The 13524-nt window shown below is 48.5% G+C and overlaps 1 protein-coding gene across 6 annotated transcripts in view; it reads left to right on the top strand.

Moving 5' to 3' along the window:
- DIP2A (DIP2 acetate--CoA ligase A) overlaps positions 1-13524 on the top strand; it is an 879263-nt gene that overhangs the window by 678159 nt on the left and 187580 nt on the right. For all 6 annotated transcript variants that reach the window (XM_085645155.1, XM_085645153.1, XM_085645151.1 and 3 more), the window contains one exon: positions 3317-3426. In XM_085645155.1, the coding sequence (XP_085501281.1) occupies positions 3317-3426 (110 nt within the window). The remainder of the gene's footprint in view (positions 1-3316; positions 3427-13524) is intronic.

Here is a 13524-nt window from a genome sequence, read left to right as displayed (position 1 = left end):
CTATTCTACATACTGGCCCTGTCTGCGTTTTCGGTCATACCGGTTGCCATCTCTCTGGGTTTTGCTTATAGGCAACACATTACATCTGGTGGATCTTTCACACCCTAGGGCCAGTTCCACTTCTGGCGGTGTCATCAGATTCCTTTTAACTCCGGCATATTTAGTATGCGTTTTCTTGTTCCATACCGGCACTTGCTGGACAGGAGTCAGCTTTTTGCCTTCGTTGCCCCCTGTATCTTGCAGGCGCAGGTTCAACAGTGTTTTTTTCACTGCTTTTCCTGGTCCACCGGTAATGGCTTTTTGGTTTCTGTCGACACCTTGGATCCTAGGCTTGGTTCATCTTCCCTTTTCGAAGTTGTGAACTTTTACTCCAGCCCGCGCATTCTGGCACTGGGCTTTCCCTCTCTCAACCCGTTATACACAAAAAGGGTTTTCGTGCTATGCCTTCCATTGTTCTCCCCTCTCTTCTGAGCTTCATGGTCTAGGAGTTAGCTGCGCTGACATTACTGTCCCCACTGTGCTTCGTCACATGATTGACGGCACTGTTTTTGTCACTTTATTGACGGCCAAGTTCTCTCTAGAACTTGGTGGGGTTCAGTCGCAGAACCGCCTCCTCTAGAGGCATGGCTTTGGTATCTATTCTAAGTTAAGGAATCTGCGGCTAGACGTCTCTATCAGATGAACGAGTTACTTACCTTCGGTAACGATGTATCTGGTAGAGACATAGTCTAGACGCAGATTCCTTAAAGCCCGCCGTCCTCCCCGTTCTGCGAGGACCTTTTCAGGTTGGGTTTTCTACGCTCGCCTCCCTTTGGGTGGCTTGATCCTTCTGCAGTGTGGCGCTTTCACTTCACTCCCACAAAGAATGCTTCATTCTGCTTCCATGGCTCTACTCCGCCCATTTTTCTTAATTAGAAGGAATGCTCATGTGTCATGTATCCCTTCCAACTCTACGCCCTGGGTTGTACAGTGTGGGTTCTATTAGTGTTTTTTCCCCACCCCCTGCTCTCCCTTTCTTTATCGCCTTGGGGTCTCTTACCACCCCTGGGCTCCTTGGTTTGAGATCTATTGGCTCTGCCACATTTTTAGGTCTCGCCTGTCCCAGCGCATGCGTTGGTCTGGCGAGACATTTTGTGAGGGCTCCAAAAAGTGCTACCAGGCCAGCCTAGAGCTACAGTTCATGTGCGTGGGCATCGCGCTTTACCGCTATTACTTTCACTTTCGCGGCCGCTTTGATGTTTTCCGTGAGGCTTCAATAGATTGCAGCAGTTAAAACAAGCATTGGCATAGCCAATAGGTCTCGCTTTTGGGACCTTATAAATGTTTAGTTATGCAACTGTTGCATGGCTAAACACTTATAAGGTCCCAAAGGCGAGACCTATTGGCTATGCCAGTGCTTGTTTTAATCTCTTATTGGGGATACAACGTCTCTTTCTGGTGAGGTCTTGTGATGTCACCAGAAAGAGATGTCTAGCTCCTATGTTCTGGACTTGTTATCCTTCACGGTTATACATTAAGGTTGCGGACTTTCTGTCGTCTGCCATGATGTTGTTTACATCTTCATTTACCTCCCAGAGTGGTTGGCCTTCACTTTTGCGGGGTTGCTTCTCAGAGCGGTGCTCTGCTCTTTCCCTTTACTAGTTTCCAATATACCGTGCCTGGCACTTTCTTTTATAGTGCGGTTTTTCATCGTTCCAGGTCTTCATCATTTTCGCACACTGTTCCCATATTCTAACAGTTTTTTGGTGGTGGCTCCGCGTTGCGGCGCGGAAAAATTTCTCCGAAAACGGACGTCAGTGTGCCGGGAGGGGCATATATAGCTCCGCTGACGTTACGTCCGTGGACGACGTCAGGGCGGAGCCGTGCGGCGCCGCCCCCGGCACGCAGAGGTGCTGCTGTGCAAAGTTTTCCGGATCCACTCTGACACCTGGGGATATTCTAAGTTAAGGAATCTGCGGCTAGACTATGTCTCTACCAGATACATCGTTACCAAAGGTAAGTAACTCATTCTTCTAGGGTTAAGGTGACTCCCTTTTAGGGCCCTAGTTTGGACACACCAGTGTGAGTGCAGTTCATGGCTCCACGCTCCTGCCGTGGAAAGTCATGAAAAGTAACGGACATCAGCATGCCGAGGTGGCGCGTATATAGGTGACACGGATGTAATTTCTGGCGTAAACTATGGGGACGACGCTACACTGAGCTGACCGATGCAACATACTGGTGCGCAGAGGTATTGCTCGTAGAAAAATCTTCCATATCCAGTCTCACACCTGGGAAATTCAAAGGCAAGGACTCTGTAGCTAGATCTGGTCTCTTCCAAAAGTAAGTAACTTGTTCTTGTCAAAAGCAAAAAACTGCCTGAACGTTCTAGTTATCAACTTTTATTTTAAGGGTCATACTGCTTCTGAATTTTTGACTGCAAACTACCTCAGTGAGTAAGCCCTGACTGTTCAGCCCTGCTATCCTAAGAGAATCAAGCACTAAAAGAGTACTTGGTCATTAATTTTTAGAGCAACAGTAGGATAGCAGTAGCAAACAACAGTAACAGTTAATGTTATTTCCCTGCATATCCTAACGGCCCAGGTATACTAAGAAGAGGCCTTCCATAAATGAAGACAATATTTTCAAAAATGTGCTTCTTTCTGTCACTCTTACCTCCTTCTCTTATTCTATTTCTGTCACATATGATCCTTGGTTAAAAGTCTCCTATTCAAGTCTTCTGACCTCTTCACAGTCCCCATGTTTTACCTGATCCTTTGTTGGAAATTCCCGATGTCTTACATGACATCTACTAAGCACTGTCTCTGTTATATGGAACTGCTTAACATCAGCCACATCTGACCTCTTGTCCACGTCCTCTTCTCCCTATTCCGACCTCATGGGAGGATTCTTTTCATCTTGTCCTCAGTCACTACTCTGTTTAGTCTGACTCATGAAAGTAATATCTTTGTCACCTTTCGGCTGTCTCCCCCCTCTCAGTTAGAGATGCTATTTGTCAGCAATCTTTCTGTCAAAATATGACCCTCTAAAAAGCCCTCATCTTTTTTGTTGCATCGTTTACCATCTCTACTTTCACCGCACAAATTCAACTTATAAATGTTGTTTAATGATACTTCTGTAACAGGTGCCTACTTCACAGTGAAGGTGTTTTGATGCCGTGCAATCTGCTGTCTCCCCTTTCAAACTGTCTGCCTTAAATCCTTGTACAATGATGAGACATTCAAGCCTCCTCCTAATCTGTGAGATGGTGTTGAATTGTACAGCTCCTTTATCTTTTTGCACTTACCAAACTTAAGTCTTTGTTTACTTTGAACAGATGACCTAGCCAAAAAGAAGGTGCTGAATATTTATTGCCCTCCCTCTCCGGAGACCTTGGCCTACCTGGATTTCAGTGTTTCTACGACCGGGATCTTAGCTGGAGTCAAGGTAGGAGCACTTGCCCGTTCTCTGCCTGACATTTCTGAAAGTTTAATATTAAGGATGACTTCAGTTTAAAGGTGTTTACTTACATGTGTGCATTTTGTTTGTTCCAAGTAAACTTTCCTCCCCGTCTGTTCTACAAATGTTGGGGCGAAAGCCCATTGCATGGCTTTGAACGGCAGTACAAGGGGTGTAATACAGGCCCCTGCAGCTTCTGCGATGCAGATGGGCCCCAATACTTCAGTGGGCCCCCCAATGCTATGGTGACCCCCTTTAAGCTCAAAGCGAGTCAATATATGTGACATATGGGAGACTGAGTAGCCACTCAACACATTATGCAGGGGGGCCCCATAATTTTGTGTTACGCTTCTGAGCAGTACTGATCTGCCCTTGCACACTTTTTACTATCTTTCTGAGTTTTGCCTATAGTGAGCTGCAGTCAGGTTGGCACAGTCAAGCTGTTCAATGTTATTTTGGTTCTCTTGATCAGATTTGCTTCATTTGGCTTTCATCATACTCATTACATTGATTTTTTTGGTACACAAATTAGTTTGAGATTTTTTTCACGTTAATTTTCTCTTTAATGATGGTTTAATGCAACTTTTCCAACATCACATGAACATTTTTTTCTAGGGAAGGCTGACTGTGTGTGCAGAGAGCTACCTATAGTAGGCTTGGGATGCGTCGCAGAAACCTACTTTTAGATTGTTGAACTTTATGGGAGCTTAGCTGCAGCTCACTTCAAGATTAATGAAACGCATAAATGGTGATCGGAGAAATGCGTGCAAGAAAATAGCCTCTGACAGCTGCTCGGGGTAGCATTTTAACCCATCATTCTTTTGTTCACCATGCCACCTCAGTTTGGACCCAGCCATATGCAAATCAGCCATGACCCTGCTCCATTTGGAACAGTCCAGCCTGAACTGCCAGTTCTGTAAAAAGCAATCTGGTTTCCTACAGCTCTTTCTTTTGGGAGTCAATTGTGGGAGCTGGCTCACTGTTTTCATTTGACTCCTTGAGAGATCAGCTTGGTCCTTAAGTAGACTTTGTAACCCAGTTAACTATAGATTGTGCTCCTACCCAAAGTCCAGTGACTGAACACCATTTTATCCATAGACGTGAGAAAGTGGCTCTGTATATACTGTTCCCAAATAGGTACCGGGTGTACAGAGTCCACAGTCCCCAGAGGTTTGGCAGAGGCTAAAGTTAGATATAACCTTACTCTCCAAAGTGGTAGCTTGGTCGAGCAGTAAGGCAGTATCAGAGGACAGTGTAAAGCATTTGTTGTACACACTCAGTCAGCAAAATGATTTCACACACTCAATAACTGAACTCTAGGCCAATGGTTTATATAAAAAATATATGTCTGTTTTATTTTAGTACCAACAATAGGAATTAAAATATACTTTCTCAGAATGAGATGCTTTCTATAAATACTTTTGCAATATGCAATTGGCTTTTGTAGAAAGTTACAAGTTGTTGCAATAGGCAACACATTTTTAAACACAATAATGCATTGAGTTCAATGGAAGTTTCAAGTTATTTGCAATAGATTACTTTCAGGATTACTTTTGGGATTCCAGGACTGGATCCTAGATTCACTCATGGGACAGTACTTAGAAACAAGTGATAAAAGTCGACTTAGTTACTACTAGGATGTTTAAGTAATATTTTGCTATTTTAAAAGTTGAAACTTAGAAGAAATGTCATAGAAAACAGTCAATGATTCCCTATGGAAGAAAATTCAAGTTGCAGGTATAGTATGTTCTCGTTACTTTTGTAATCCAGTACTGGGTGCCTAGACTCAGTACTGGAACCTTTATCTAAAACAGGTAAGTAATTACGTTTTCATAATTTATACGATTTTTAAAGAATATTTAAAGTTTGCAGAAATTGACACTTGGAACAAATTTCACAGAAAAACAGTCAATGATTTCCTATGGAAGAAAATTGGGTTACTGGTAAGTACGGTTGTGAATATTTTTCAGAGTCAGTGCTGGGGACCAAGATCCAACACTGGGAGCTCACCTAATAGCAGGTGAGTATTTTCGCTTTCGTTACTCGGCTGATTTTTGGTGAATAATTTAAATTTTGAAAACTCCACACAGAAGAAATTTCAAAAGAAACCAGTCATTGTTACCCTATGGAGAAAATTGAGTTATCGGTTTAAAGGTAAGTACTCGACTGGCAGAGTTAAGGTTCTGGGCATAGACTCAGGGGTCTCCCAGGGTCAGGTAGGTACAGTTGTTTCACCCTCAGCGGCACAGGGGCAGCCGGGTGCAGAGAGAGTTAGGCCCAATTTTATCCTATGAGAGGCAGGGGGGCCTTGGTTGGTGGCTGCTGACTAGCAGGTCACGTGGCTGTGGGAGCTGGGCTCCTGGTCACTTGCTCAGGGCAAATGGGGAAGTAGATAGGTGTAGAGGTTACACTGACAGCGCTACTCGGGCGGCTGGGTGCAGGGTGCTTTTGAGCCTTCAGGCGCTCAATTGATTTCAATGGGAAAGCTCTGGTTTAGAAAAAGACTGCAAGCTCGGGGACGAAGATTCTTCAGGTGCCACCACCACTTTGAGAGGTAAGTTGGGTAGTTGGAGGATAGGTAGGTACCCAGGAGTTGGGCACAGGGGGCAGCAGGCCGCCGGGTGCAGAGGTGCCTTTTGGTGTCTGGAAATCTTACCCTCTGATCGCGGTTGGGGGTGGGGGGGGGGGTACCTGGTTCTGAGGCTGCAGGCGTTGTCAGGAGCGTCGAGGGAAGTCCTTGGGTGCCGGACTCTGGGTCACAGTCGCCGTGGGGTCGTCCTCGTGGTCTTTGTTCACTCCGGCACAGGCCAGGCTTGGCGGGTGCAGAGTGTGTAGGGTTCACGGTTCCGGGCTGATGCCAGGGATTAGAAGCAGATTTTGAGTAGAGCCTGTACTCATGGGAGTCCAGGTGCTTAGAGCCAAAAGGTAGCCAGGTCCTCCGGGGTTTGTGAGGCTGCTGGCCACAAGAGGTGCCGGGTTGTAGCAGGAGCAGTTTCGAGGGTCGACAGGCCGGTAGGGCTGGGGCCAAAGCAGTTGGTGTCTTCCTCTTCTTAGCAGCTGCAGGGCAGGTCTTCTTTCTTCTTGCTCTTCTTTGTATTTCGGAATCTGGGGAAGGAAGGTTCAGGGTGCCCCTAAATACTAGATTTAGGGGCGTTACAGGTAGGTGAAGGGCAGGGACCAATGGGTCCCTGTCCTGGGGTGAGTACACCCCCTATTGTGCCACTCTCCTGTGGGAGGGGGGCAGTAGCCTAGTCCTGATAGGGTAGGGCCTCCCATCTTCAAGATGGCGAGCGCCCGGAGATGTGCTTCACCTCGCCTCCCCCACCTGAGGGGTGGGGTTGGCAGGCTGGCACATCCCCTGTCCTTATTTGGGGTTTCCGGCCAAGCTTCCCGCCAGAGTGGGGGTTGCAAGTGGCCTGGGGAAGCTCACAGAGGCGGCATGCCTTTGAAGCTTCCCCCTGCCCATCCTGGGGGAGGAGATCTAGCACCTCGCACAGGATGTGCATTGTTGCAGACCCAGGAGAGCAGTGGCTCTCCTACCCAGGGGTCCAGCAACATGTCTGCTGTGTGGCAGCCTAGGCAGCCTCTCAGACCAGACGTGGATTGTAGGTTAGGTTTCAGGGGGCCTCTCTCTAAGATGCCCTCTGTGGTGCTTGATACATTAAATCCCATACTGGCATCCGTGTGGGTTTAATGTGCTGAGCAGTTTGATACCAAACTTCTCAGTCTTCAGTGTTGCCATTATGGTGCTGTGGAGTTCGTGTTTGACAAGCTCCCAGCACCATGTACTCTTAATGGCAGCACTGCACTTACAGGGCCCAGGAATTGACCTGGGTACTGTAGCGGCACAGGGCTCATGCCTCTGTGCCCACACCACTGGCGTAGGGCACCCAGCTAGAGGGGTGGCTGATGTATGCCAGGGCAGTGTAGGTGGTGGGCATGGCACACAGGGATGTGTGCCATGTCGACTCTCTGTTTTGTCTTGTACCCAGACTCTCAGCCTGCAAGGGCAGTTTGTGTGTGTTAGGGTACAGGGCTTCTAAGGGCGGCACAATGAGTGCTGCAGCCCTTAGAGGCCTTCCCTGGTCACAAGGCCCTGGGTACCTAGGGTACCATTTACCAGGGGCTGGCATGTGGCCAGGGTTTGCCAATTTGGGTTTGAGGTTTTTGTTTAGGGAAGGAACATAGGCCCTGGGAACCTGTTTGGCAGGAGTTCAGGGCACACTCAGTCAAAGTACATTCAGCAAAAAGTGGGGCCATACCATGCAAGAAAGATGGCACTTTCTCACAGACGTTGATTCACCAAAATGTCTGGGGAAGCGGAAGTGACATTACATGCACTTTGACCCCAGTAACATCACAGGAAGTGACATGATATGGCCTGTGATGTCTTCCCAGCAGTGATGCCATGTGACTTTTAACCGTGGTGATGTTACAGGTACATCACTAAAGCTTTAAATTCTACAATTAGTGCAACATTAATACAATAGATATATCAGTCATACATTTATCTTATCATATGCCATGTCTCGGTCAGGATCCCTTTCACCTCTATATCTGCTATCTTCTTCTTGCATTCCTTCCCCATCTTCCTCTAACCTTCAACACATTTTATGTCACTCATTACTTTAACAGTTTATAGGTTGAGCCTGTAACAGCGCGCATGCGCTGTTCTGGCGAAGGCTTTCAAAAACCGACCTAACAATCGCACACGCTTGTGCGTGTGCTTTTTGTTTTTGTTTTGTTTTGTTTTGTCCCAAGCAGGCCAAGCAGGTAGCTATACAGGGTCCGATACAGTCCCGCCTGGATTTTAACAATGTGTTATACCTTGGTGCCCCAGACTACACCCTACGCAGACTTCAGACAGTGCAGAACTGCGCGGCCCGTCTACTGCTCGAACTTCCTCGCAGACAATCTGTGAGGGCCGGTCTGGTCAACCTTCACTGGCTGCCAGTTCGTCAAAGAATCCGATTCAAAGCCATGTGCATTGCTCATCAGGCCTTTTGGGATACGGGTCCTATGATCACCCGGGATCTAGTCACCCATTACATACCCACCAGAAACCTCCGCTCTAGCTAGACCTTCTTAGCTACACCCCTCAGAATAAAAAAGACCAGGTCGGGCGGCAGGACGTTCGCCTATAATGCAGCCAAGACCTGGAATGCTCTCCCTCTGCATCTCAGAGCCAACTCCAACCTTTCCTCATTCCGAAAGCAGTTAAAAACATTCCTTTTCAATCTCCCCTATTAATCCCCACTCAGCCACTCTATGAGGTCTCCTCTATTATCTTCAAGCGCTAGGACGCCTCCGGGCAGCAATTCGCGCTTTACAAATGTACATCCATTTCCATTTCCATTTCCCACTCTATTGGCCTTTGCGTGCGTCTTTTTAACAAAGACAGCACGCAATTGGCCAAAGGCGGGCGCATTGCTCTGCCGATGGCCTATTGGTTGCGGTTACCCGCATGGCCGCCATGTGTTTTGAATTATCATGCACTGTTGCGTGCACTCGCGGGCTTGTTTTTCTAGCTTTTGCCTGTTCGTTGGGGATCTATTTCAGTCTCCGCATCAAGTCTTAGCTACACAACTAATCTAGCAATCCTATAAGAATTAAAAAGGACTAAAGTTACCTGCTGGCATCGTTCTAATGTTTTTAGAACTCTGACAGAGTTCAGTATGTACAGTTGACGGTACAGAGCTGAATCCCGACTCCTCCTGGAGCCCAGCTCTTAGTTTGCCGACTCGCCGTGTGATCTCTTCCGATTCGATCACTAATACCCCGCCCACTATCACTCTAACCCAGCTTGCGCACTACCCTCCGGATGACCTCAGACTCGCTAATCTGGGTTGACTCACTTTCTTTCCTCCTTAGGAAGGTGTCCTCGTGCTGGGCCTCAGAAATATTCCGGTAAGAACTCGGCGCGAATAAATGTCCTACTTAGGAATTGTCCGTGCAACCTGCAGACCAGCACCGCTAATTTTATTATTGTCAGAAGTTTGACAGGCCGGGTTCCCACACCATAACCTGCGGCTTCAAGGCGCCACCCGTAGCAGATCGTGTAGAAGCACCTGAAGCGCCGCCCTAGCGACCTATCCGCTTTCACCCGGTGTCTTGGGGTAGCTTTCAGCTGTCTGCCTGCTTGCGCCTACAGTCCAGGACGAACAACTGCAGGTGTGCGAACGTACCGGCTGTTCCCTTGACCGAGTTTCTTCACACTGCAGACCTCACGTCTTCTCTGTGCAGTTGCTTTCTCTGTATGTAGCGCCACAAGTCCTACAACGATAAGAGCCTCCAGGCGCCTCTCCCTTGTGCACACCGACGATGCGCCGAGGGTCTTCAATCTAAGCGTGAGGTCACTCCGGGATGAGCCTGCAGGTTCGGGGTGCACCGCCTGTGAGCCCCTTCAGCTCTCTTTTACCCGAGTGACTTTTTCTCTGCTGACACACTTTCTCTAGTATTGTGAGCGGGTCGGTCCTCGGAGTAGCGCCGTCTCCCTGGTGTGGCACCTGTTGCTGCTCTTAGCTGCACCGCTGCACGCGGCCCCGCGTCTGCCTTTGTGCTGTGTGTGTGTCTGTTTACGTTCTGCAAGTATTTATTCGTTCGAGGCATGTGGGCTGCTGAATTCATATCTGTGCATAGATCGCCGCCTAGTGTTGGGTCCGGATGATTGCACATTGTTGTCCTGGAAGAGTCTTCGAAGTATCACGAGATAGGTGGCTCCTCCCCTGGACTACAGTGCGCATGGGCATCCTCTCCATCCTCAGATAGTTTTTTTCCGCCATTGGGTTCGGATGTGCTTATCTTAGCTCAAGTTAGGAAAACTTTATTTAAGGGCAAAAGCCTTTAGGTATCGTCGGTATTGTTCGCGTTCGGTATCGACAAACTATTATACTTGTTCTCGGATTAATTCACACTTCTCGGACCTAGTTTCGGTCCGAACATCGATCGACGTTCGAGGATGGAATCGAGGACTCCCTTCAAGAGATGTCCTTTATGTCATGCGAAATATCCACACATCGATGTCCATCCGGTGTGTAACAAATGTTTATCACCGGATCATGATGAGTCAAGGTGTATGGCCTGCGCCCGGTTTCGGTCAAAGAAGACACTTCGGAATCGACGGGCGGCTAGATTGGAGGCCAAACAATCGGCGCCTAACCCAGTTAACATATTCAGCACCGAGGATGAAGAAGCCGAGAGCATCGAAGAGATGGACTCGAGCCATGCTTCGGAGCATGAATCCCAATCGGACGACGATGATGAGGTGATCTTTGAGGACGAAGACGTCGTTGACGAGGTAGGAGACGACGATGAGGCCCTTGGGGCCGAGGAAGATAGCTCAGGCGAGGAGCTAGGCCCATCCGTCGATGCGGAGGCCGAAGGACAGAGTCTTGATAAGGCTCAGGTCGAGGGATCGCCTGCGGGCCTTACCCAAGATCGGTTGGATCGTTCTACAGCCCCGCCTGAAGGCCCGGCTTCGAACATTTCAAAAGAGCCAACACTATCAAAACAGACTGGATTCGATTCAGTGAAAGCGAAACCAAAACCAGCACTGGTCACATCGAAACCGAAAGTGCAACTGGTTCAAATCGGATCGAAGGCATCGAAGCCCTCCAATCCGTCGACACAGAAAAGGGACATCGGAGCCGAACAACGAAAGAAGGACTTCGGTACCGAGAAACCAAAAAAGGGCTTCGGCACCGACACACAGAAGAAGGCCCTCGGTCCCGAGAAGACGCAACGGCCTATGGGGCCGAAGGTTGGAGCACCGACCGCCAAGGTCACGGTAGTCGCTCCGACTAAGTCAACACCGAAAAGTGCGGCGACTGCCAAAATATCGAATCAACAAGGCGTCGATCCCAAACTTCGGATCGAAAACCCGAAGGCTGGGAAGAAACCGGAGACCGCGTCGAGGCCTGTCTCCAAAGAGCCTATCGGTTCCAAAGCACTGTCTGCATTCACGCTGCAACAGGTGTCGGAGTCCCTACAGCGCATCAGGGAACGGGCAACCCTCGAACCAAAAACGGGTCCCGAACCACACAAAGTCAGCAAAGCTCACTCGGCGCTGGCACCGATCAAGTTTGGATTACCGCCACCGGGGGCACCGAAGATGTTCGAACTTAGGAGGAGTCTCGAACAACCACGAACGGTGTCCACGGAAAAAAACGATGTCGAGGACTCGCAGGACCAGTTTATCGACGCCGACACTGGTAGGCTGTTGTTCCGCAAGCGGAGAATTGTTCCAGAGAAGGCTTTGGACTCCTACAAGATTCCACTAAAAAGGAAACTGGCATCAGGTTCGACGCCAGTGCTTGTAGAAACATTCCACACCCATCCTCAGGAACCACCATCTTTTTCTCATACACACTCGGAACAGGATGATGGAGAGGGCTATATTGGGGATGATACCACTTATCCCGTGGATAATGACCCTGATGACCAACAGCAGGACCAAGATCAAGCATGGGGAGACCCTACTGACCAAGGTGACCCACAAGATGCTCCTGACACTCATCTTTATAATGTCAAAACATCTCCCACTGAAGATACTGCTGCTTTTAACGCCCTCATTGAAAGGGCAGCTGCCAATCACGGAGTGGAACTCCATTCTGACTCTGTGGAGGAGGATTTCTTGGTGGACACGTTCTCCACATCAGAACGAACGGTCAAGACTCTACCAATGTTGGAAGGGGTTCTTAAACATGCTAAAGACATCTTTAAGGAGACCACCAGGGCACGGGTATTGAACCCAAGAATAGAGAAGAAATACAAGCCTGCACCCGGAGACCCAATGTACATTAAGGGTCAATTGCCATTGGACTCCATGGTAGTTTCTAATGCTCGCAAGAGAGCTAACTCGCAGACTACAGGTGATGCTCCTCCTCCAGACAAGGAGTCCAAAGTGCTAGAAACATCAGGCAAAAGGGTAGCAGCACAAGCAGCAAACATCTGGCGCATTGCCAACACTCAGGCATTCCTGGCCCGATACGACAGGTCACACTACGATACACTAGAAACACTGCTAGAACACCTACCAGATGAATACAAAGATGGAGCGGAGCTCCTCATCAGAGAGGGACAACTCATTACAAATGCATCCATTAAATGCGCACTGGATGCAGCTGACACTGCAGCAAGGGCAATCAACACTAGTGTGATGTTGAGGAGGCACGCATGGCTGAGAATATCAGGCTTCAAACCTGAGATTCAAAATAATATCTTGAATCAACCAGTCAACCCATACTTTTTATTTGGCCCCGAGGTTGACACTACGCTGGAAAAGATTAAAAAGGACACAAACTGCGAAATCTATGGGGGCTCTACAGTCGCAGCAGTTTCGGAGTTGCTCCTTTCGTCGCCCCGGGAATAGAGGAGCAGCTAGAGGTCAGGGGTCCCAGCAGCAGTACAGTAAAGGAGGTACCCAGAGTACCTATAATAAAAACAATAGGGGTGGATATCGTGGATCCAGCACCAAAGGCAGAGGACGCGGACACAACAACACCAGGTCCTCCGCCAATAACAAACAGTGACGTCTTGTCGCTGCCCCCCGCCCACATAACACCGGTCGGGGGGAGACTCCAACAGTTCCTGCCAGTCTGGAGATCCATCACCACAGACAGGTGGGTCAGAGAAATTGTCCAGTACGGTTATTGTCTGGAATTAACATCCAATCCACCCAACATACCACCAAGACACCATCCTATGTCCGCAGAGCACTTGACATTATTGCAGCAAGAAGTACAAGGTATGCTGCAAAAAGGAGCCATAGAGCTCGTGCCTATGGAACAGCGGGGGTCAGGGGTGTACTCTCTGTACTTCTTAATCCCAAAAAAGGACGGGTCTTTACGACCTATACTAGACCTCCGCCCCCTCAACCAATACATCCTGTCAGAGCATTTTCATATGCTCACCCTCCAGCAGGTTCTGCCGTTACTCAGTCAGGGAGACTTCCTAGCGACACTGGACCTAAAAGATGCGTATTTCCACATACCCATACACCCATCACACAAAAAATATCTCAGGTTCACTCTTCAGGATCAGCATTATCAGTTCAAAGTACTCCCTTTCAGAGTAACAGCGCCCAGA

Source organism: Triturus cristatus, chromosome 3_1 (assembly GCF_964204655.1).
Source record: "Triturus cristatus chromosome 3_1, aTriCri1.1, whole genome shotgun sequence".
Lineage (NCBI taxonomy): Eukaryota > Metazoa > Chordata > Amphibia > Caudata > Salamandridae > Triturus > Triturus cristatus.
This window is presented reverse-complemented; position numbering and strand designations above follow the sequence as displayed.